Genomic DNA, 23,418 nt, shown 5'->3' with positions numbered 1-23,418 from the left:
TATATAAATTTCAACAGTTACAAGTCTAATACGAGTCCAAAAGATTCAAGTATTTCAATCTAAATAGTATAAAATTGTATTATGACGATTCTCATTAGTGCCTGATCTGTTTCACTCGTATCTTATATGTAGAATACGTACATAACAAAAATGAATACCACACTATTATAAGTTTAATACGATACACAGATACATATAAATGTATTCCCTACATTTCTTTTTTTTTAACACAAATTTTAGTTAATTTGCCGTATGTATATAGAAATAGTATTTTGTCATTAAAAATATTTTTCCCCGGCAAGTTAAATTGAAAGATTTAATCATTAGTACCGGACGTAGTACTGCCACTCCTACTAGGATCGATTATTAAAGGTTGCTCTGTCAACGGTTCCGCCATATATTCGTTATCTAGTGAAAGTGAAATGCCATTTAAAGTACAGCAATTAGAATACAATTAACCCTCCGTCTGCAACTTTATTTTACTGGGTCGTTTATGTTCACGACTAACATTTTTACTGTTCTAGTTTTTAAAAAAAATCTAAAACAATTCTGGAATACTGGAATATGCAGACCATTTGCAATTTGCAGACGGAGGGTTACGAACGAATTACGTGAAATTATTAATTACCCGATTCAGTATCGCTAATTTGATTCGGTGAACGTCTGCAACCTCTGGCCAGGTAATACTTTAATTTACCGATACTTGCTAAAATTAATCCTAAGAATGGAGGTGAAGGCCTCAAAGGCCTAGACAAGTATTCTGGATGAAATTGTGTGGCAACATAATAATTATGCCCTTCTAATTCCGCTATTTCCATACGTAGATTTTCGTCGTCATGACCTAATAATAAAAAGGGTTTCGTTAGTTTAAAGAATGACCGTTCAAATAATTCTACAAAGACTTCGAAATTAATGTTACTTTATTCACCTACGAAATGGAGTCCATCTCCTTGTAAGACGTCGATATACTTTGGATTAATTTCATACCTATGCCTATGCCTTTCCTCTATGCAGTCCTTATTTCCATACAATTGTTCTAGATAGAAAATAATTAGTATATACGCATACGCAGCACAAATATGACTTACATTTACGAAGCATTGCCTTATATACTAACTTATGACGGAATTACGGTCAGTAAAGCGGGTACGCCTTTTTCCAACTCTCATAGTTCCTCCCATCTGACCCGTATTGTGTTCTGGCATATCGATAACAAGGGGATAGTCTGTATTCGGGTCAATTTCCGTACTATTTGCCGTCTCCATGCCCAAAACGTTTCGAGCAAATTCGATAACAGCTACTTGTAGCCCCAGGCAAATACCAAGATACGGTTTGTCCTTTGTTCTGCACCATTTACATGCTTCCATTTTACCTAGCATTCCTCTTTTACCAAAACCTCCTGGCACGATCACGCCACTGAAAATAATAGAGAAATCATCTCGGAAAAACCGTGAAGCAGAACTGTTTTTGAAAATGGAAATTTGTGACAATGTGAGGACTTACTCGCTTTTGCAAAGCTGTTGCCAGGCTTCATGATACGATACAGGGTCGGACAACTTTTTGCTATGTTCTAAATTATCTGCTTCTATGTACTAATACATAACAACGATATATATAGTAACGTAGAGTTATTATGTTTATGAAATAATGAATAGTAGTGTAAATAATATTTTACCGTTAAATTCAGTTTGTAGTCAACTTCGATACAAGCGTGCTGCAATGCTTTTTTGACGGATGTATAGGAATCTTCTAACTTGGTATACTTTCCCACCAATGCAATGTTTACCTCCTTTCGTAAGTGATCTATTCGATCTGCCAACTCCCTCCATTTCCGCATGAAACATCGCGGTCGTGGCACACCAATATTTAATTGTAGTCTGTCATTCAAAAATTCGATCACACCTTGACTTTCCATCAACAATGGTACACGATATATAGATGATAAATCATGTATAGTTATCACCTAGGGAAAATAATGATTACATTAGCATTTTTAATTGACTTTCAAATTCAAAGAAAAACAGGTGGAAAAAGGCAGATCTTTTTTACTTGATCTGGAGCAACATGGCAGAAATTCGAAATTTTCTCTTTGACCGTGTCACCTATAGGCTTCTCGGATCTACAAACTATAAGATCAGGAGATAAGCCCAATCCACGTAATTCTCTCACACTGGATTGCGTTGGCTTTGTTTTTGGTTCTCCTGTAGACCGAGGCTAAAACAAAATACTTTCGTAACTATATATTTCTTTTAATTAGTATGTATAGAATGAAATAAACTATGGTTACTGTATAAATATGTTTGTCTCTCACTGCACATGATTTTATGATCTAAGAATAAACTAGCTTAGCAGTTGGCTCAAGTTCAAAGTCAAGATCTATGACAATGAATAAGCATTATTTAAAGAAATATAGCTTCGTACTTGTGGCACCAAAGACACATGAGCACAACAGAAATTCTCCTTTTTCACTCTAAACTGAAACTGTCTGAAAGCTTCGACGAAGGGCATTCCTTCAATATCTCCTATTGTACCCCCTAGCTCGATAATACAAACCTGCAACGATCATGATATTAATCTATATTAGAAAGTATTCGTATACATAGTGTAAAGTTTTACAATTAGCAACATTTAGATATAATATTACTTCTGGTTGAGCACCATCTTCTGTTACTGCTTGTTTCGCCACTTTTTCAACCCATTCTTGGATAGCATTCGTTATATGAGGTATCACTAAATACAAAATTAAATAAATGAATGTATGTTCTACAACAAAATGTTACAACTAAATCTATTGTCTATACCTTGTACAGTTTTCCCCAAATATTCACCCTGCCTTTCCTTTAAAATTACATCCTGATAAATTTTCCCGGTAGTTATATTGTTGTCTCTATGCAACGTTATGTCTAAGAAACGTTCGTAATTTCCCAAGTCCAGATCTACTTCTCCTCCATCCTCCAGAACATATACTTCGCCTGGAAAAAATTTTTTTACAAACAAATTCAACGAATACAAGATCGAAACATTGAAAATCGATAAATTAACTAATTAATTAGTTATTTATTTGTTGATCGTAATCGTTGATGCTAAATGCCATATAACATAAAAGTTAAATAATTGCAATGTTATCGTTATTTAAATCTTGCTGGAGTGAGGGCTGAGGGATGGGGAGAGGGCACGTGATCGCAAAAACTGCGCGGGAGGAATCAACATATAAAATGGCTTCTGACCGCATGGCTATAGAAAATATGTTGACACAGCGTTAAACATATCCGGAACGTTCGGTTCCATCGGGATAAAAGAGACAAAGATTAAAATTCAATGTCATACCATGTTCATACGGGGAAAATGTACCGGCGTCTATATTTATGTAAGGATCGATCTTGATAGACGTCACGCGAATACCGCAATGTTTAAGTATCGTCCCAAATGAGCTGGCAATAACACCTTTGCCGACACCGCTAATTACACCTCCCGTCACTAAGATGTATTTCATATTTTAATTTGCGACTTGCAAAATAATTACACACAGAGTTGCCAGTTGCCAGATGCAGGGGGAAAAATGGCCTCTCACGGATAACGTGATGTAGTATTAGACAGTATTAGGGAGTAGTAGAGGGGAGAAATGACGGTATATTTGTTTGTGGGGGAGATGTCGGAGAAGAAGACAACCTGTACACTAAAAGTGACCGAGACTTAGCGCCACTCTGCTTGCAAGTTTCTCGTGCGAACTAAAATATTTTTGTATAAAATATTTTTGACCATCTCGAAAGTAGTCAGAAAATATTATATATATAAATGTATGAATTTTATTGATAAGATTTTTAAGTCCACAATTAGAAAATTCGTTCTTAAAAATCACTGTGGCATGCAATTCAAATTACACATGTTAATCGAATTTTAAACGATGGTTTTCCTAGTTGAAAAATTACGAGAGCTATGTTATTCGTTTAATTTTATCGGTCGTGCGCTGTCTGCTGTTTCGAACGTCGGACGACTAATTACTTGTTGTTCTAAAGAAGGCAGCCGTGGCAGAGGACAGCCTAGTTTGATTCGCTGATATTGTCGCTTCGACCAATAGCGAAATGATGTGTAGGTAATAACCAATCATACTGCATTCCTTCCGGCTGCCTTCTTAGGGTCCACAATTTCAATGAAGGAAATGACACGTCGGTGCGACATCTAGCGATTTTTACCTAGTTAATGCCAGAGTTGATTTCCGCTAAAGACGAACAAGAACCACCCTTTTGTGGTTTATCCAGCAACCGTAAACATGGCTGAGGTACGTGTGAAAGATGTGTTCAAATCATCGAATAAAATCCATGCGATCTATCATGAAAACTACAAGCGATTGTATCAGTACGATTTATATGTTCCTCCTCCGATTATAGAAAGCAATATTATTATTTACGATGAAGTTTCGTTTGCGTTTATATACATAACCTCTTTCTCATTCTATCATGTATGAATTTCAGCAAGAAGAAACTCAGAAGAAGAAGAGGACTTTCCGAAAGTTCACCTTTCGGGGAGTTGACCTCGATCAACTTCTGGACATGCCAAAGTGAGTACTGTGTTTCACAGAAATTCGAATTTACGTATATTGCGGATTGGATGTTAGCTATGAAACATTTTTATTGTTCATACTGTAAACAAACATATCTATTTACAGTGAACAACTCATGGTTTTGATGCATGCTCGTGCCCGAAGACGATTTTCCCATGGTCTGAAGCGCAAATCTATGGCCCTTGTGAAGAAGCTGCGTAAGGCAAAGAAGGAGACACCGCCAAATGAAAAACCAGAAATTGTCAAAACCCATTTACGTAACATGATAATTGTACCAGAAATGGTTGGCTCTATCGTTGGTGTTTATAACGGGAAAACCTTCAACCAGGTGGAAATCAAACCAGAAATGATTGGCCATTACTTAGGAGAGTTCTCTGTTACCTACAAACCTGTAAAACATGGTAGACCCGGTATCGGTGCTACTCATTCCTCACGATTTATTCCACTTAAATAATTTGTATTCTTACAAATATAATATTTAAAAGTTACTGCAGTTTTCTTTTCTGTAGCACCCTTTGCACGCTCTGTGAACAAGTTTAGGATACATCAACAGTTGTAATAGATGTCTATGGTATCTGTTGTGTTTTAAACCTCCTTTTGAAGAGCCGCTTAAATTCTTTGCAATGATGATTATTTATTCGATGACATTTTTGACGTTGTGTTAATAATATTCATGTTACATGAATTAGAATATGTATTGACCCATATACATATATATAGATCTTTAATTTAAATGGCCCGCCAAATACAACGTTGTCCTCAATCTATTGAAATCACGATTCGAATAGTTTTTACGTTGCAATTGTATTATTGTACGATAATAATCTTTCGTACAATATTGAAACAGGAGCCGGTTATTTTTATATCATAATTCACAGTTGGCTCACGTGTTCATTTACCGGTTGCGTTTGATGCGCGGTACTCTGTTTCAAAAAATGGCAAAACAACTGAGCGACCAAATTTTAGATTACTTGGCCGAACATGGGGAAGTTAATTCTTTGGTTCTCGCGGATGTTTTTAAAGAAAATCATCAGAAAATAATCGGAGCGATCAAAAGTCTGGACGCAGTTGGTGATGTAAGTGTGACAGATTGTGTCTTCGAAAATTATTCAAACTGTAATCATTTATAAACAACTAAATCTTTATGGAATATTGTTATTTCGCGTGTAAATAGATTCTTTAAGGATTTGTATATTACTAATGTACAAAGGCGAATATAAATTCGTATCATAACCCTAAAAACTCACTGTCAATATGCAGTTGCTGTTGGCAAGTTGATTTTGTTACTTCAGAATTATTTTTCAGTTAATTACAACGCAACAAATACTCGAGAAAAAGTGGGAATTAACATCGGAGGGTCAGCACGTTGTAAGCTATGGAAGTCATGAAGCAGCAGTGTATAATGCCATTACCAACGATGGAATACCCCAGGCTGAAATCATGCAGAAAGTGCCGTTTGCGAAAATTGGATTTTCAAAAGCATTGCAGGCTGGTTGGATACAAATTGACAAGAGCACTGAAACACCTATTATAAAAAAGAAAATAGAATCCATTAAGGATGTAACGCAGAATCATCTAAAAGATCTAGCGGAGCTGACTGATCGTCTTAGAAACGATTATAAGAAAAGGAAACTCATTCAAGAAGTGTATGTATATTATTGATTTTTTTTTTAATTAATATCAAGCAGTAAGTTTATATATAAATCATTTTATTCCCGACAGCATCATAAAATCGGTTATATTGGGAAAAGGTCCAAATTTTACAACAAAAGTTGAAAAATTAGAAACAGAATTGACAGCAGACTTGATAATGAATGGCGCTTGGAAAACTAAGAAGTTCAAGCCATACAATTTCTCAGCAATGGGTTCTGCTCTGGATGTAGGCCATTTGCATCCCCTGTTAAAAGTCAGGAGCGAATTTAGGAAAATCTTCCTTGAAATGGGGTATAAGATACAAGAAAATAAATCAAAGTCCTTCTATCTATTCTCATTAATAACATTTTACTTTCTATTATTTTAGGTTCACAGAAATGCCAACAAACAATTTTGTGGAGAGTTCTTTCTGGAACTTTGATGCTCTGTTTCAACCTCAGCAACATCCTGCTAGAGACTCTCATGATACCTTTTTCATATCTGGTATTTCTATCTATAATGTATTTGCCCCTTCAAATCTAATCATCCTTTTACCCGACATTTTGAAGTGACTTGAAAATTCTTCATTTCAGAACCATGTCGCACTACAAATTTTCCAAAGGATTATCTAGAAAGAGTGAGGAAAGTGCACAGCGAAGGAGGATACGGGTCTCTTGGCTATCGTTACGACTGGAAAATAGAGGAAGCGCAAAAGAATCTTCTTCGTACTCACACAACTGCTGTCAGTGCTAGGATGCTCTACAAGTTAATGGAAACGGTAATTGAAACTGTAGCCCACATAATACGAACATTAGAACATTAACAAGTGGGTATACAAATTTAATGAATTTCAGGGCGAGTTTAAACCGGTGAAATATTTTAGTATTGATAGAGTATTTCGTAATGAAACATTGGATGCTACGCATCTTGCAGAATTTCACCAGATCGAAGGTGTAGTCGCTGATTATAATCTTACGCTGGGCGACTTGATAGGGGTATTGTACGAATTTTTCAAGAAACTCGGAATTACGCAACTCGAGTTCAAACCTGCGTATAATCCGTATACCGAGCCGAGCATGGAAATCTTCTGTTACCATAATGGCTTGCAGAAATGGATCGAAATTGGTAACAGTGGAATGTTCAGACCAGAAATGCTGTTACCAATGGGTTTACCTAGCAACGTTAATGTAATTGCTTGGGGATTATCTTTGGAAAGGTAAAAATTTGTTAACAATTATTTTTTATGTTCCCCAACGAAAAAAAAAAAACATACAGACATGTCTGGTACTTTTTACAGGCCAACTATGATTAAATATGGAATAAACAATATACGAGACTTAGTTGGGTCAAAAGTGGATATGGAAATGGTTTATAACAATCCTATTTGTCGTTTAAACAAGTAAATATCTTTCTAAACATTATTAAGGTATTTATATCAAGGTATCTTTTTAAGTTAAGATGCTTATTTAAGTTAAATGTTTATAGCGTTCGTTCAGAAATAGTTTGTACAAGTTACGAAGGAGAATAGAATATCCATTTTGAATAATTTCAATAAAATTTTGTTTACAGGGTCAGTAATGTTCCTTCGCAAAAGAAGAGCTCCGAAGATAAAAAAGAAAAATCCACTTTGCAATCACAATCGCAAATGCATGAAAGCGAGCCTTGTGCGTTCGAGTGTACAGGAAAATTCGAAAAACAAAAGCTTGTGGTCTTTTGCGATCCGAAACACCCAATGAAGTTCCTGGAACCATTGCTACGTATCGTGAAACCCCATATTAAAATATTTATAAAAACATACGTGCACTCCACTGTTCAAGATTATACAAAGAATCTGTTTACTTTTTGCTCGGAATACCAGGATACAGATAAAACCGAGAGCGTCGACATGCATTTAACAATAATTTGGAAGAAAATCGGAGTCGATCCAATAATGCAGTTACCGGGGATGCAACGAATAATGGGCGAAGTGAACGTAGCGAGATACTTGAATCGCGTGATCGAAAGTTACAACCCACAATTGTTGCGTTACGAAAGCAACGGTGTGTTGTATGCGAATCGAGTAGACTGTTATCTAGACAAGGTGCATAGCATTTTGCATTCGAACGCGTATCAGGGTATTCATAGGAAATCACGCTACGTAATGGGCGAGCACATGTCTATTGTGGATATCTTTTTGGATACCCTTGAGAAGTCGAAATAACCTGAACGGAAATAATTTTTCTAAAATTTTACCAGCTAGCTTTTCAATCTTATACGTAAGATGTACGATACTGTTGATTTTAATTTAACTTAAACAAGAAAAGAAAATATAAAAAGTGATCTAGGATTCAGATTACTTATGGTTCAAATATTTTGTGTTCATTCTTTTGTTGTACAGATTTTGATGCGCTATTTGGAAGAGCGAACCATTATTATAACGAGAAGATACAGACTTCTATCAACGATTGTGTTTGATATAGGAGATCACACTGAAAATATAAAAAGAAGCGTTCTGGCATCGATCGATGCTGGTTCTTCAATTTTAATTTACGACTTTTCTTATCCTCTCTACACTCGCGCAAGTCGGTATGGTTGTGGAGATAGCTGTTCGAGCAGCCTATATGTACTCAAGAGCCACCAGTGTTGCCTGTACCTGCATAGTGTTTGGAGTGTATGCGTACGTGTGCACCCGTTATGTGTCCACGTACGACGGGTTGTGTGCTTCGAAGCGTTCAACATTCGAGAAATACCCTATCGGCAGACTGCGAATATGTATTTCAATTCCGGAAGATGAAACCTTTTTCAATTTATTATTGACACAACACTTCGTTGATACTAAAGAACAACTGGATACTTCTTCTTAACATATAGTTATAGTTTACCGGCAATTGCTTGATACTTAACAATTAAGAATGTACAGATCACTGCCAAGTATTTCTGCCTGCGTGCGTCCGGTTGCGTGCCTCTAGGCGCCCAGCATTCTAGCGATTCTCTACCTCTACCGAAAGGCTGCGGCTTAAATTCGAGAAGGTGAACCCTTTCTCAATTGCTCCTTTACACAATACTTCGTCAACGCCAAGAAAAACTGGATACTCTTCTTCTTCACACACCGGCGATTACTCGGTACATTTTCAAAACCAAGTATTTATTTCTTTCGGGATTACTCCGGCAGGTAAAGTGCTAAGAAACATGCAACGCAAAATTATTCACACAATTCTTTAATGCCTCCAGCTCGGGAATTTACACGGACATAAATATTTTTCTAAACGCTGCGATACAAAAAGATAATAAATACTAGATAAATTAATTTTTTTTTGTCTTTCATTATTGTGCACTCGTGATCTCTCATTTTCGCAGGAAACCGGCGTTGTGTAGGACGTTGTAGATTTTGTCTCGTGGAATTTTATCCGACTCGCGATCGATCACCTGTAACATGGACGAAAGTGCTGAATTACATTGTCGGAACGAGCAGAATGTTCGCCACAGTCTTGGTCGAAGCTTACCTGCATCTCTTTGTTGAGGAACCAGGATTCTTGAGCGAGTCGTGCCGCGATTCTCGGATTCTTGTAGAAATCGTTTCGCAGTTCATTCGGTAGCGTGTCCTCTATCGCCGAGGTCAACAGATTGGTAGGGTGCGGGTACACCCCAGAAGGGAAATAATACTGAGGAGCGGCCGCGCAGATTCCCGCGAGAACGACGAGCGCTATGATCGCGTTCATCCTGCGAAATCCGACCTCGAGACCACTCTAGAAGGACACAATGCGTCACATTCAACTTCGCTGTTGTACGCGAACTAGGATTATTTCTCGATGTTGCCAGGGTAGAGATATTCGGTGGGATTTCACGGAGAGAAAAACACGGCTCGAGTAACCGCAGAGAGCCGTCATGTCACGGTTTGATATTTCACCGGGATCTCGGCCAACGATCATATTCGATCATATTATCTCGAGCATATTCTCTCTGCGATTCGTGTTCTTTATTCCAAAACGAATTCTAAACTATCTTCTAACTATCTGTTCCGCTTTACAGAGCATTCTTCCCTGAACGGAGACGAGAAAGGGAGAGAACACACCGGAGATTCGAACGCATGGCGTAGAAAGATCTGTGATGAGAATGCGAAGTTCCGTGCGCCCAGCTTTCGATGCCACGAGGTCTGATAGGCATTGATAGCGGAGGAAGACGTCAATAGTTCAACAGGGTGTCAGAAATTTGAATAGCTCCTTCTCGGTGCTCTGTATTCTAAATCAGGAAACTGCAGCTATTTTCGCAGCTACGATGCATTCTGTGTAGAGTCGTCAACGCGTGCAGACGTTTTTTAACAGCAGCTTCTTCCTCGATCTCTCATGGCTGATTAATTTGCGGTAACGTCTCTATCGTTTGCATAATGTTATACACTGCGAGCTTGGTGAACCGACATTGTAACCGTAGCCGATGTCTCCGAAACAGCTTTAGAAGCCGCGTGGTATATGCCATACGGAGCTTGTGTAACTAGACTTTCCTTCGTTTGTTTTGTTCGCGGTCCGAAAAGAACTGAAGCGAAACATAATCTCTCGTTCGCTCTCTATTTCTTTCTGTTTCTAACGGCTTCGTCGTTCACGAGAGCAATCGACGCGTGAACCGTTTTATCTCGATGATAGAATAAGTACCAAATTCGAGGAACGAAGAGAATCTAGTATTAATGATAAGCATGGTTTCGGGATAGTCTTTGGCTGAACACTCCGCTCGTGAGGCGTGAAACCATAAATCTGAAATGATCGTTTCGACCCCGTAGGTAGCTCTGGCGTAGGGGACAAGAGGAAACAGGTTGGCCGCGCGCACCGATTTGAATAGAAAAGAGAAGAAAAAGGTTGAATCGAAAGCAAAAGCTGACTTTCTCTCACATACATAAGTGCGATGCGACGATTGATCCCTTTGGGGTGTTCGAACGTTGATAAATCGGATCCTGTCGCTCGTTGCCGTGGATCATCCGAATGGGACGACGGTGATTCGCGGAACCGGGAAAATTCGGTTGGATCCTGGATCGATGGGATCACGTGAAACTCGTTCTCTTCACTGTGCACCCGGCACTCGGCTCGACGGGCACTCGATAAACCAAACCACCCGACTCGAAAGGATCTAGTTATTGCTCTTGCGCGTGTCTAACTGAATTCAAGATCCGTTACAGTGTTACTTATATAGCTGGCGACTGTGCACGATACTCTGAGCTGCCTCTGAGGTTACATTCGACGTTTCTTGGCCATTACCTAGCTTGTGGTCCTTCTGTCGGCCTTAGAGCTCGGGATCGAGGCCACTCTTAAACCCACCTTCATTGAACCGTTTCAAGGGTGAGGATTCCTGCGTCGACGACCATTCATGCGTTTTTTCTGTTTCTTTTCCTTCTCTGTTCGCAAAAAGTGTTCTGCTTGCTCGCCACAGGATCTGGTCGAAAATATTATATTATTAGTTTTATGATCTATTTTTTTTATCTACTTACTTTTGTCGTAAATATGTAAAATTCTCAGTCGAATCGTAACAATGGTAACAGCAAAATATTTTTCGCTTGCTATACGAGGTGCGGCCGAAAGTATTGTATGCCACAGTCGAGTGGGAAATAATTTTTAAAAACGACGTGCAAAAACGAACGAAAATTTTCTGTTCAAGGCTTTCTCTGATAAATGCTGATGCAGAGTGCTACCCGACGAATTTTAAACCCACCCGAATTTCTCAAAGACGATGCTTCGGACGAGCAGACGTATTATTCGATTGCACAGTTTTCATTGGTTTTTGCCACGAGAAATCGCTTCGCGTCTGTAATCGATGCAACTGCGACTCAACCCGAACGTTACGGTTATACGAGAGTAGATTTAGCTCCGCGAGTACAGCGTTTGGGGTCATGCATCATTTGATAGTTCGAACTAGAATTACCGAGGGAAACGATTAGCACCGACTATTTCTTACGCAACGAACGCCGTTGACAGATTAATATGTTAAGCCGTCGCGTCGGGCCGCAAAACGCTGAAGTTTCGAGTTCGGAGCGTTAAAGACCGATAAAGGGTACAGTGACCGGGACACGTTTCACTTTTCACGTTCAGAGAGAATAACTCTTCGCCGAGTTACGAGCCGAGAATCGGTTAAAAGCCGCGTAACGTAAAATTTGGTAGGTGTAAACCGAGTACGTGTTCCTCTGGAAACGTGTCTCGCGTTGCAAGCGGAATTTCGTGCACCCGCTCTCTGTGTCTTTGTGCGACCAAACCGTTTCTCCAAAACCGAGCCTTCGCTCTCACACTCGTTGCAAAGTTCAAACGAGCAAGGAATCTCTGGAATTTCTCTTTACACCAGCGTTGACGGTGCTTCACGCGCGTGGGTCTTTTGTGAAATGTTTCGAAATACCCTGGTACGATCGTCGAAGTCTCCTGGAATCGAATGGATTGTTCGATCGGTATTTATATCAGGGGACCCATAAGTAATCAATTATTTTGAAATCTAAAACAAATTTTGTAGTAAATTCAAGTTTTTATATTATCTCCATCATTATCAAGGACAGTTTGCCATCTTTCCTGCAAATTTTCAATCCCCCTTATAGAAATCCAAGGTTCGTGAAGCAAAATATGACTGAAGGTGTTAATGCTCCAGAGATCTGAAAAGATGATAGTCAGAGGGAGCAATATCCGGCGATTACGGGGGGTGCGGTCAAACTTCCCGTTGCAATTCTTTGATTTTTTCCTTCTGAACCAACGTTGACACTTGTTAACTTTCAATACATCTCCATAAACATCGCAAATTTACTTTGTTGTTACCGTTGGATTAAATCCCGCATGAAAATGAAAAAGTATGCAATGACGAATATGATCCTCGGAAGGCACGGACGTCGCCATTTTATTACAGGGTTGCAAAAAGAATTATACTTTGTAGAATATTTTGAGCACAGGCTGCTTCACCGAAAACTGTAAACGAATACGTGTTTCCTCTTGAACGATCGGTACAGAGGTAAAGGCAAAACAAATTCTTTGCAAATAATTGATTACTTACGGGCACCCCTAATATTTAAGAGCACGGCGGGCGCAGTGCGGTTTCTATTTCGTCGAACGAAATATATACTACTATATGTACATTGTACGCACGGTAGGTTCGAGACCGCCCACGCGAGTTCTCTCGCGCCGATAATTTCTTTCGTTCGGCTGTTTTCCGGTTTGCGCGTCATACGTGATACGTGTAGTCATGTTTCTCGCGAGCGAGCGAGAGTTGTACGCTGTACTTGCGTTTACCGTGTGTATAACAACAGAGGGGATATGAGAGCGCTCACGCCCGGAATTTTTCTGCCTCCACATTTGTCAGTATAGACAGAGACAGACGCTGAGAGTGTGCACGATCCATCTCTGTCTGTACTGATAATAGTGGAGGCAGAAAAATCCTGGGCGTGAGCACTCTCGTATCCTTTCTGATAACAATATCTGAGCCGAGTTTTATGGAAAAGCGAAGCCCGGCTTCGAGTACTCGAACTAGAGCTAGTACCTTTACCCGGGTATGTGAGATACCCGACTACCAGAGTACCCATGAGATACCCGGGTACCTCACGAGACAGGCGAGTCCCCTGGTACCCGAGTATCTCATGAGGTCTCGCATCTGGTTACAAGAGCTATTATTTCCTGAGCCGTCGCTCCATATGCTTTATTCGGGTGTTCGGTTAATTCATATTTTTGTATCAAATAATAAATATGAGATGATTAATTATTTAAAAATGGGATATCTTTATTTTTGTAGAAAAATACTAAACACCAATTGCTTTGTAAACATTAAGAAAATCTACTGTCAACTATTTCATGTAATAACAATAAAGCTATCTGATATACTCGGGTATCTCATAAGTAGACTGGAGATTTTATGCATTTGTGGCAAAAACGAGTTGGTGCAATCTCAAACAATAAAGAAATTAAAAGAATCTAAGAACGTTGATATATTATTTTGAATTTACTGAGATCGTTAAAGAAAATAAGTAATCGTAATATGTCTTCTGCTTTTTGCAATTGATCCAAACAACTTTTATTTTGCACAAAGATCCGCAGTCTATTCATGAGATACCCGGGTACCCGGGTAATTTTTGTTTACCCGGATATCTCATAAGTAACAGCTCTAACTCGAACAAGTTTAATCAGATTTTGATCTCCCTCGAGAATAAACGTGATAGAACCCCTGATAGGGGTTACCTAAAGATCTCTCCACACAGTCTCGTACCTGGATTATAGAAAATTGCGTTCGTATTTTTGTGTATTCAATGAATGTGTAACAATTCACGCGACTAGGACGCCGCGATAGACGTAAGTTCACAATTCGAATTTACTCGGTTAGGCGACGCGAAAATATTTGGTCGCTTTGTTCAGAGACGCTCGACGGAGAGAAGGGAGCGGATATACGCGAGTATACTACCCGACAATTCTACCCGGTATTCGGGTCAATGTTACGTCCTTATAGGCGATATATCCAGAGGCAGCGGTTACCCTTGTCGGAATTAACTCGCCCGTATCAGGAAGTCGTTACTCTCTCGGCGTCGCGTCGCGAGTAAGTCGTGCGCACATAATTCAATGGAAGAGGCATCGGTAAAAGTAAAAAACGAACGCTGAGGCGCGTCGGTGAGACAAGAAAGAATTTCCCTTTCATTAGAAATTCAGCGGCTATAATTACTCAAGGCCAAACAAGATTAGAGACAGAGGAAAGGTATAAGATTTAAAATATGAGTGCAGAATACTTGACCCAGACCTAACCCCTTTTTAAACACCCACTATGATAGTCCCTTTCATTAGGAATTCAGTGACTATCTTTACTCAAGGTCATTCAGGGTCACACGCAGAAGAGTTACGTAAGTTATTACGTAAGCATTCACAGATTTTTTCTGTTTATGACCTTGAATGACCTTGAACGACTATATCGTTGAAATTGTCTCGAGAAGGGCCACAATCGTAGCATCTCCACCTGAAAAAAAGTTATGTACACCGCGAAGTGGGCCCCCGGAAACCAAATAACTATTGTCTGAAACGATTTTTCCTATTTCGAAAAATGTAGAAGTTATTCAGGTGGCTTGTCTTAGGTGCCTCACCCTGTATACACCCGATTGAACCCTCCTCTTTCGAATGAGCCCTTTCCCAGCGAAAAATATTCTCATATAAGGACGAAAACTTGAGGCACGTAAAACTATTTTTCGCCTATTTTTGTCGGTAACGTGGTCACTCTACCTTATCGCGAATCTACAAAGACCGGGACATTTGACGTATCTTTAAAAACAACAAAGATATTTGAGATGCAAACGTTAGGTGACTCACTCTGTATAACAATGGCGGTGTTTGGCCGTGCACTTGAGCCGGTGAGGATCGCACTGATTTTTATTGGCGGACACGTCCCTCCGCGTAACCGGTTACGCGAATATTTAATCGACTCTTTCACTGCATATGTTTCCGTATAACGATCGCAATAAAGATCTTGTTACGCAGGCGTTCGCTTTTCATTGTCTGGCAAAACTCTTGTCGAATATCCTTCGAGAGAGGTCATTTGCGCTGGTGATCAGTGTGCTTTCTCGATACGTTTACATTGTTCTGTTTCAGATTAATGTTTATTTGTTTCATTTCTATCCGGCTCGACTCGTCTCAACCGTGTATTTATGTTTTCAGGCGTTTCCGTCTGTTCGAGGACGTCGAGACAAGGTCACCCGTCATATTCTGGGAAGCTCTCCATTATCCTCCAAATTCCATCTACGAACGTTTACTTTCGTTTTTGCGTAAGAGTTACAGCTGTTCAAGAACTAAAAGAAAATTCTGTTTCAGTTGCGAGTTGCGATGGACGCGCGCCAGCCTGGTCCCCGTCAACATTGAAACCGTTGCGAATTTGCGTGTGCTCGTAATTTAAAGCAATTGTCCTGCGGCGGCAATTCTCGGTGATGCAATTTCGTGCAATCGCATTACAATATACATACACATTGCGGACAGGCCCCTAAATTAGTGGCTGTCCGCAACGACTGTCGTTCTTATACTCGTATAAACGACGCCACTTCGCCACAAGCGATATACGTACGAGGGGCCCCTGAAATTACAGGTCTGGTTCGAGAAATCAATCAACAGGTTCATTTCGTTTCTATCACTTTATGTATAAACACCTTGTACAAAACGTGGACGGAAGTCTCTGTACGCTGGCAAACAAGCTTTACGATCGTTTAATTACAGGTAAAATTATACAGTTACGTTGCATCAACGACGTTCCGATTCGAATATAAAATCGTAAATGTCGACCGTCGTGTTACAGGTTAATTTGTATTGTGAAAGCTGCTCTCCACGAGATGACATACGAACGAACAGCACACGTTCTCGAACTTAACAGGAAGAAGAGACGTCCGATCGGCACGGTGTGACTCTCAAATTATTTACGAAACATCTGGATAAAAGGTTCTCCATCTTGAACTACTCTGTTCTTGCAGGAAAACGCGTCACCTCTCTACGGAGCCCTGCGAGCATGATGATCACGATGACCAACGCTAGAACCACCAGCTACTTCTTATCGGTTCTTATCACTCTTCACCGTAGTGAAAGTACGGTGTAGCGGTCAGAAAAATTACACCATTTCGTTCGAAATGTAGAATCCGATCCGCAATTTATTGGACACGGAAAGCTGGTAAGGTTAATGCGAGGCTCGAATCGAAAACACCGATACTCTGCAGCGCGGTGCAATTTCTATGGCCACCATGACTACTGTGCTAACGTAGCACCTCTGTAGCTCTAAAGGTAAAATTCGATATTTTGTAGTCGCTTTCGGATCGAGTTGCAGCGTACAGAGAGTTCCAGGGGATCGCGAAGATCGGTTGGTTGGTTAATGGTAGTATTGATAAGCCGGCGAGATGGTTTTCTGATAGACGGGAACGGCTGCGTGGGCCACGGCTGGAGCCAGAGTTTTTCCGATCACCGGGACGGAGCTGTGGACTTGAACATGGTCGAGGCGCGCGGTTTTGATGAGAGTCGGCTGCTGGACGGAGACCCTTTCGATCTTGGTCGCTGGTTCGACTACGTTCACTTCTTGGAGGGTTTCGATGGGCCTGGTGACGACCACGCGTCTCGTCGACACTCGCTCGTCGGCTGGGTCCGCGTTGTCCGGAGCTGGGGTCGCGGAAAGCACGCGGCCCCTCACGCGGCCGATCTCTTCCAGTGCGGATTTCGCGAGTCCCGATCGACTCCCGAAGCCAACCTGAACAGGTTATAACTTCCGTTAGTGAAATGCACAGTTTTCCTGAGATTCAAAGATTCGAACGACTATTTGCACTGTTTGTACTCTACCTCAGCCACGTTGCCGCGCGCGGTCAGCAACTCGAGCAGCCTGTTCTGATTGTTCTTGTCCTCCTCAGGGCTGGAGTTGGGGCTGATGATCACGTTGGGCGAGGGATCATGGGCCACGAAAGGCTCGTTAGAGGCACCGTTCGAGCTGGTTCTCACCTGTGCGTTCTGCGCGCCAGTCTAACAACCAAAAGACACTTACTTACAGCTCTCCACTATGGTTAATATAATCTATTCGCGGGTATCGCTAGACTCGAACCTGCTGCTGTTGTTGTGGCTGTTGTTGTACCTGTTGCTGGTCCTGCTGCAGGTTACGGAAATCAGGATTATCGACGACAACGCCCTCCTCGTTGGAGCCGGAGGCAGGGGCGGAAGCGGAAGGAAGTGCGGGGGCAGCAAAGGACGGAGCGAAGGATGCAGCGAAGGGTGGAGCGATCGTCGAGGGAGCAAAGTTGTAGATACCCTGGATCTGTTGCGGATAGTACGATTGGATTAGAGCTGGGCCCTTCTGGACCTTGGAGGTCGGTTGGTCCAGCTCGACCACCGCTGACCCGGCTGGCCGCACCACCACGCGTTCCTCGATGTCATAGAATTGTTTCTGGATCGCTGGGCGACGAACCTATCGATAAATCGACTTTCTTAGTAGTCTAGAAAGTTCCTCCTTTCCCCGTAGAACTTTCTTTGTAGAGTCTTCGTGAATAGTAAAGCAAAGAATTTGAAATGGGTGACGCGGCAGACCACTTTGGTAACACCAGGATCTAGTAAGCTATTCGTAATAGTCACTCACCTCGAATTTGCGGGTCTGAACGGCCGGTTTCACCACGTCCAATTGCTTTTCCAGAAACGCCGGTTGAGCCTCGATTTTGGTCACCGGGACATGGGACACCGTAGGCACGTGTTTTACAAACGGCACCGCTGCGAGCGCTGGTACCTGGGCGGCAGCGTACCCAACGTGATGAGCTTCGATGTTCGCAGGATACGCGTATGTAAGACCTTGAGGGTCCACGTTGTTGATGTAAGTGACACCTGCCGGGCTGAGGTACGGCATCCTAATGGACACCGTGCTACCATAGCCGCCTTGTAGCAGCGCTGCCGCTATCGTCACGAATACGATCCCTGTCTGCATCCTGGTACGACGATCGAACCAAAAAATAGTCAAATTAGACATCAGACGATGCGCGGTAATAACCGTGCTTAGTGCACGAGTCCCCAATGGTAAATAGATAATAATAACAGTTTTCAATGGTCGACTGAAGTAGAACACTTTACGGACTTGCTTGGGTTTTCGGTTGAGCTATACGTATTCGACGAACAGCTTATTTGAATAGTTTTCGAAAATATAAAACCATCTTTAACAAAGGTCTTCGCTATTGGATAGGACAATGCGTGCGAGCCAAAGAACGCAGTAGGATTAAACCGTCGCGGTCGTCTATACTTATGCCTATGTGTATGCCTATGGTAGCGAACTTAGGTTTCTAGGTTTCGGGCAGGTCCGAGTTAGATCTGGACAAAATGTTCGAACGCTGTGACGTTGAATCTTCGATTACCTTGCTCGTCGAGAACCCGTATCAACGAAGGGGTGCAAGCCTCTGTCCCGGCAGTGGCAGCGAACGTTGCTTATATGGTGATGCGGTACCAATGGCGACCCCTCCTCACAAAACAGTCTCGTTCCGGTACCCCTCCCATCATTGACAAAGACCCAAAACTGGGTCGATCTACGCTTCATCCTGCCAGCTGTTCAATCTTCGAAAAACCTGCTCCCTACTTCATCCTGGTAGCTGACAGGCTATGATCTCCATCGGCATCGACCAATCGACGAATCTATCTTTCGCAACGATCAGATCGGGCCCATTAGCGGTTCATGATCGTATCCGCTTCGAGATCCTAGCCAGGGCGTTTCCGTCTTGGATTCGAATCGGAATCGAAATCGAAATCGAACTCGAAGAGAAAGCTATTCGGCCGGCTAAATGGTTCCCCAACGATAAAAAATAAAATTCACTTGTCTATTCTCCTTACGCGAGGCTGTAGGATCCACCATATTGTACCGTGGTGGTCTTCAAACTGTTTTCCAATTAACTCGTTAACCCCTTGCATCGCGATTTCGTTTAATCGGTTGTAGCGAGTAAAACTACTTTGGCGTTCACAATTTCCTAGAAGAAAAAGAAAATTGATACATATGGCTACATATGGACGTCAGGAAAATAAAATTTTATCACGGTACATATCTTTAGGAAATTCTGCTCGAAATTTTCATCACAAGCCTGACTCGATATTATGGCGTAATTATCGTCCCGAATGGAAATTTGAAGTTTCCTACCATCAACGTGCAATCAATTATTACGGAAAGACCGCGAAAAAACGTTGCTCGAGGGAGACGCCCCTTTTTTCTCCCCCACCGCCGGCGTATTTATAAACACGTTTTGAGTGTTTCGGCAAGGTAATTACGAAAATCATACATGAAATTAATTATTGCCGGTGACGCGTCCGCTATTACGCGGCAATAAAGGAGATATCGGGCACGCGGAGATGTAGAGGTCGATTACTGGTTTAGGGCACTCGGACCGACGAAGGTTGCTCAACATTCTCATCTGGATCGTTCGAACGAGTAAAATCTGATCGTCGCGCTCCCCTTGGGCACATCCGACCTTGTAACACAGGCGGGTTGGGCAAGATTCGGTAGTGGAGAGCATTGAGAGTATCGAGAACCTCGAAGCCAGATAAGAGAGTAATACTTATTACCTTATGCCTTATACTAATTTAAAAAAAACTTTCGCGATATGAAACAGTAACACCCACCGACGCGACGTAACGACGACGAAATATTTTTCGATATTCGTGCCGACCTTGATCCGATCCGGCTCGGAACTAGTTTGTGAAAAATCTAGACCGACCGCTTTGTGATCGTAAGCCGCGCACACCAATGTTTCCGAGCCGTGGAAATATTCATTTCGGACCATTCTTATTTAACGCTAGATTCACGGGACCCGTCAAAATGACGGGTTCTAATATTTTTAATTTAATATTATTAAGATTCTAAGGATGCATGCATGAGAAATTATTTAGCAAATTTATTTCTTCGGGTATATATTATTTTTTAAATATTGCTAAAAATGTGGGTACCGCGTTCTTGTTATTTTTATGAAGTAATGCAAAATAGTCGGTTTTAGTGCTCCGTAAACCTAGTGTTAACAATTTTTAGTCTTTCTATTATTCCTCGTGTAATAACTGTTCGTTAAATCGAATCGTCGGAGACTGAGCAATTGAATAACGGTTCTGATATTCTGGGTCGAAATAGACCCGGGAACGTACGTCCTGAGCAGAGACCCGATTCGATCGAAGAAATCGGCTCAGCTTTCTTTTCAAATAAACTTTGAGCCTCAACAGGAGAAAATTACCAAGTCCAGGAACCGATTCTTTTCTCTTATTTTACATGGACCCCCGTGATTCGACGCGGGGAATCGGTGAGTGTTGAACTTTACAAGGGGCACACGCGGGCTCTGTCACCCGCGACACATCGGGAATAACAAACAAATCCGAAAAGCGCATCGACCCAGTTCGCTTCGCTGTTTTCACTTTCGAGCGAGCATAATCGGCCTCCATTCACGCCCGTGCAATATTCGACAACCCATTGACGGTCAGCATTATAAATCGTGAGAAACTCTTCGAGCGGACACCGATTTTTCGTCGTCACCGTTGTCCCTTGCAAAACGATTACGATTATACAATAGGTGGTAATACAGGTATGTCACTCAGCCCCTCATCCAGGTACTTATTCCATTCATATCTTTTCAGCAAACGTACACTATTTTAACTGGGTAATGTGCAGAGTTCAAATAAGGGAGCTTGTTAAAGAAGTCCTCCATTGGATTCGACAGGACACCGAACGGATCCTCCCGTCCACGATCAAACTGGATCAGCAATGGAAATCGTAATGATTTCTGCAATCGATAAATGGAAATGGAATCGAGCAGGATTTTTATTTCCGTGTTGTATTATTTTAGGAAGCCGTTTCAACAAACGTGCACTATTTTAACTGGGTAATGTGCAGAGTTCAAATAAGGGAGTTTAAGCTAACTGAGCTTTAACAATTATTAAAGAAACGTTTGATTTTTGTTACGATGTCCGCGAGTGTGCCAACTCTGCTCCGCCGTCCTCCATTGGATTCGACAGGACACCGAACGGATCCTCCCGTCCACGATCAAACCGAATCAGCAATGGAAATCGTAATGATTTCTGCAATCGATAAATGGAAATGGAATCGAGCAGAATTTTTATTTCCGTGTTGTATTATTTTAAGAAGCCTGGTTACAGCCACGAATTCAAGCCGCTGGTTATCGCAAACCCGCGAGAAGGATTAAGAACATGAGCAACACCGTGTAGCTTGTAAAGGAGGATTAGTGCTGTCGCACGTGTGCTTGTAATCCTCTCGTGCCAAAAACGAGATTGAGATTTGTACCGATTTATCGGATAACCATCGATTAATTGATCGTTAACTTAATTTCAAAGTAGATACGTAAACATTAAATTGTGCCAACAGGATTTCCCATACGCATACGCATATGCACACGCACGGTGGGCGATCGTTGCTTCTTGTTTTTGGTTGTAGCGTATGTTTATTTTTGCTTAATCAGCGGTCTCCTTCCAACGAACTCGGTTGTCTCGTTCTGATCGATGAAACTGAAAGTGAACCGAACCAAAACGAACCGAACCGAACTGTCCGCCACGCATTACGTATACGTGCGAACTGGTCGTCCTTCTTTCGCAATACCGTCCACTCACCGAAAGCATAAAAACAGAAAATGTTTCGTTACGCCCGCCAACGATTCGGTTTACCCTAAGTACCTGTATACTCTTCGGTAGACGGGCTGTCATTTGTCAAGAGGGTGAACCTGTTCAGACATTATCATTTATTTAAGGCTCTACCCTGACCTCCGACACCGAAAGATCCTCGACAATCGTTGCCGATTGTGCAACATAATCTTACGGCTGAAACTGTCGGGAATATCGAAAAATGTTGCAAACAATGTGAACTTCTTTCTGCGTTTCGACAATCGTTAGACTGTCGAATAGGTATAGGATAAGGGATCCAATTACTGTGCCAATATTAATTACACTTATTTTTAAAGCATAATGAATGTGTCACGTCCGGTGGTTCGACCGTAAATGAATAAACGCTTAGATAAAGAATTCGTAATAATTGTTATAGAAAAACCCGATGATGTCACGCGAGAGGAAATAAAATAAGATTAGAATATACGTTGGAAATTCTACGCAGTTAGGTAGCACGGAAAAAGACTTCAACCTGTCTTCCTGCAAGATACGCAGATGAAGATCGGTTTACACCTTGGAAAGAAACAGGAAGGGTATCCAATTATGCTGAATTATAATAAAAGACGTCGACTTCACAAGTAAAAGAATCCTGGCAACACACAGCTGACTAGTCAGGAGACATCGAGAAGATTAAAAGATGCAAACTCCTGAGCCAACACTTTTGAGAAACAAAGGACTGTCCACCTTATAAAAGGGGAATCAACTCCTCAAAATCAGTTCAGTCAGTAAAAATCCACACATTAGACGCGTCGCGCCAGTAATAATAACAGTAGTCATCTTTTAAAATCCACGAGTTTCGGCGAAGTGCTTATGAGAGTCCAGCGACTTCGACCTGCGAGTCACTGCAAAAATCAAGCAACTACAACTTGCGAGCGCCCTCCAGAAAACACCGACTCGGTAAACTAATATTATTGTTATAAAGCGAAACACTTGTAAGCCCTCTAGTATATGCGCTATATAAAATCCTCACTTGTAAAATCAAACTTTGAATATCTGATTCAGCACCTAATTCTGAATAAATCGATAATTTTGTTGTTTTTGTAAAAATACGGGTACAACTTATTTAACCAATCCTCAATTTCCCGAACCGTAGCCGGTGCATGCAGGTAGGTTCGAAACTGCGTCTTATCC

At 41.4% G+C, this 23,418-nt stretch overlaps 5 protein-coding genes across 8 annotated transcripts; 2 read left to right on the top strand and 3 right to left on the bottom strand.

Moving 5' to 3' along the window:
- Positions 1-151: 151 nt before the first annotated feature.
- Positions 152-3,637, bottom strand: Ctps (CTP synthase). Its single transcript, XM_076788303.1, has 11 exons — positions 3,328-3,637; positions 2,802-2,972; positions 2,645-2,730; positions 2,422-2,553; positions 2,050-2,214; positions 1,676-1,963; positions 1,504-1,592; positions 1,118-1,416; positions 929-1,036; positions 629-841; positions 152-408 (listed from the first exon to the last, which is right to left on the bottom strand). Exons 1-11 carry the CDS (start codon positions 3,491-3,493, stop codon positions 317-319), a joined length of 1,809 nt encoding a protein of 602 aa, XP_076644418.1. The 5' UTR covers positions 3,494-3,637; the 3' UTR covers positions 152-316.
- A 504-nt stretch (positions 3,638-4,141) lies between these two features.
- Rps15 (ribosomal protein S15) lies at positions 4,142-5,049 on the top strand. 2 transcript variants are annotated; one of them, XM_076788906.1, is made up of 3 exons: positions 4,142-4,279; positions 4,473-4,558; positions 4,667-5,049. In XM_076788906.1, exons 1-3 carry the CDS (start codon positions 4,271-4,273, stop codon positions 5,013-5,015), a joined length of 444 nt encoding a protein of 147 aa, XP_076645021.1. In that variant the 5' UTR covers positions 4,142-4,270; the 3' UTR covers positions 5,016-5,049. The 2 variants fall into 2 exon arrangements, with proteins under 2 accessions (XP_076645021.1, XP_076645020.1); XM_076788905.1 differs by lacking the exon at positions 4,142-4,279 and having other exon boundaries at positions 4,443-4,558.
- Positions 5,050-5,409: 360 nt separating this feature from the next.
- On the top strand, positions 5,410-8,718 carry Alpha-phers (phenylalanine--tRNA ligase alpha subunit). Of its 2 annotated transcripts, none has more exons than XM_076788296.1 (8): positions 5,410-5,637; positions 5,867-6,207; positions 6,284-6,505; positions 6,582-6,697; positions 6,787-6,971; positions 7,048-7,409; positions 7,491-7,592; positions 7,763-8,718. In XM_076788296.1, the coding sequence occupies exons 1-8, from the start codon at positions 5,473-5,475 to the stop codon at positions 8,391-8,393; spliced, it is 2,124 nt and encodes a 707-aa protein (XP_076644411.1). In that variant the 5' UTR covers positions 5,410-5,472; the 3' UTR covers positions 8,394-8,718. The 2 variants fall into 2 exon arrangements, with proteins under 2 accessions (XP_076644411.1, XP_076644412.1); XM_076788297.1 differs by having other exon boundaries at positions 5,411-5,637; positions 7,491-7,619; positions 7,763-7,900.
- A 656-nt stretch (positions 8,719-9,374) lies between these two features.
- On the bottom strand, positions 9,375-11,437 carry LOC143354304 (uncharacterized). Of its 2 annotated transcripts, XM_076788299.1 has the most exons (3): positions 11,057-11,437; positions 9,676-9,918; positions 9,375-9,598 (listed from the first exon to the last, which is right to left on the bottom strand). In XM_076788299.1, the coding sequence occupies exons 2-3, from the start codon at positions 9,889-9,891 to the stop codon at positions 9,518-9,520; spliced, it is 297 nt and encodes a 98-aa protein (XP_076644414.1). In that variant the 5' UTR covers positions 9,892-9,918; positions 11,057-11,437; the 3' UTR covers positions 9,375-9,517. The 2 variants fall into 2 exon arrangements, with proteins under 2 accessions (XP_076644414.1, XP_076644415.1); XM_076788300.1 differs by lacking the exon at positions 11,057-11,437 and having other exon boundaries at positions 9,676-10,188.
- Positions 11,438-16,994: 5,557 nt separating this feature from the next.
- Positions 16,995-20,377, bottom strand: LOC143354646 (uncharacterized). Its single transcript, XM_076788904.1, has 5 exons — positions 19,005-20,377; positions 18,245-18,584; positions 17,717-18,076; positions 17,461-17,637; positions 16,995-17,371 (listed from the first exon to the last, which is right to left on the bottom strand). Exons 1-5 carry the CDS (start codon positions 19,181-19,183, stop codon positions 17,000-17,002), a joined length of 1,428 nt encoding a protein of 475 aa, XP_076645019.1. The 5' UTR covers positions 19,184-20,377; the 3' UTR covers positions 16,995-16,999.
- Positions 20,378-23,418: the final 3,041 nt, after the last annotated feature.

This window comes from Halictus rubicundus, chromosome 5 (assembly GCF_050948215.1).
Source record: "Halictus rubicundus isolate RS-2024b chromosome 5, iyHalRubi1_principal, whole genome shotgun sequence".
NCBI lineage: Eukaryota > Metazoa > Arthropoda > Insecta > Hymenoptera > Halictidae > Halictus > Halictus rubicundus.
The sequence above is the reverse complement of the archived record's forward strand: the minus strand, read 5'-3'. Positions and strand labels throughout refer to the sequence as shown.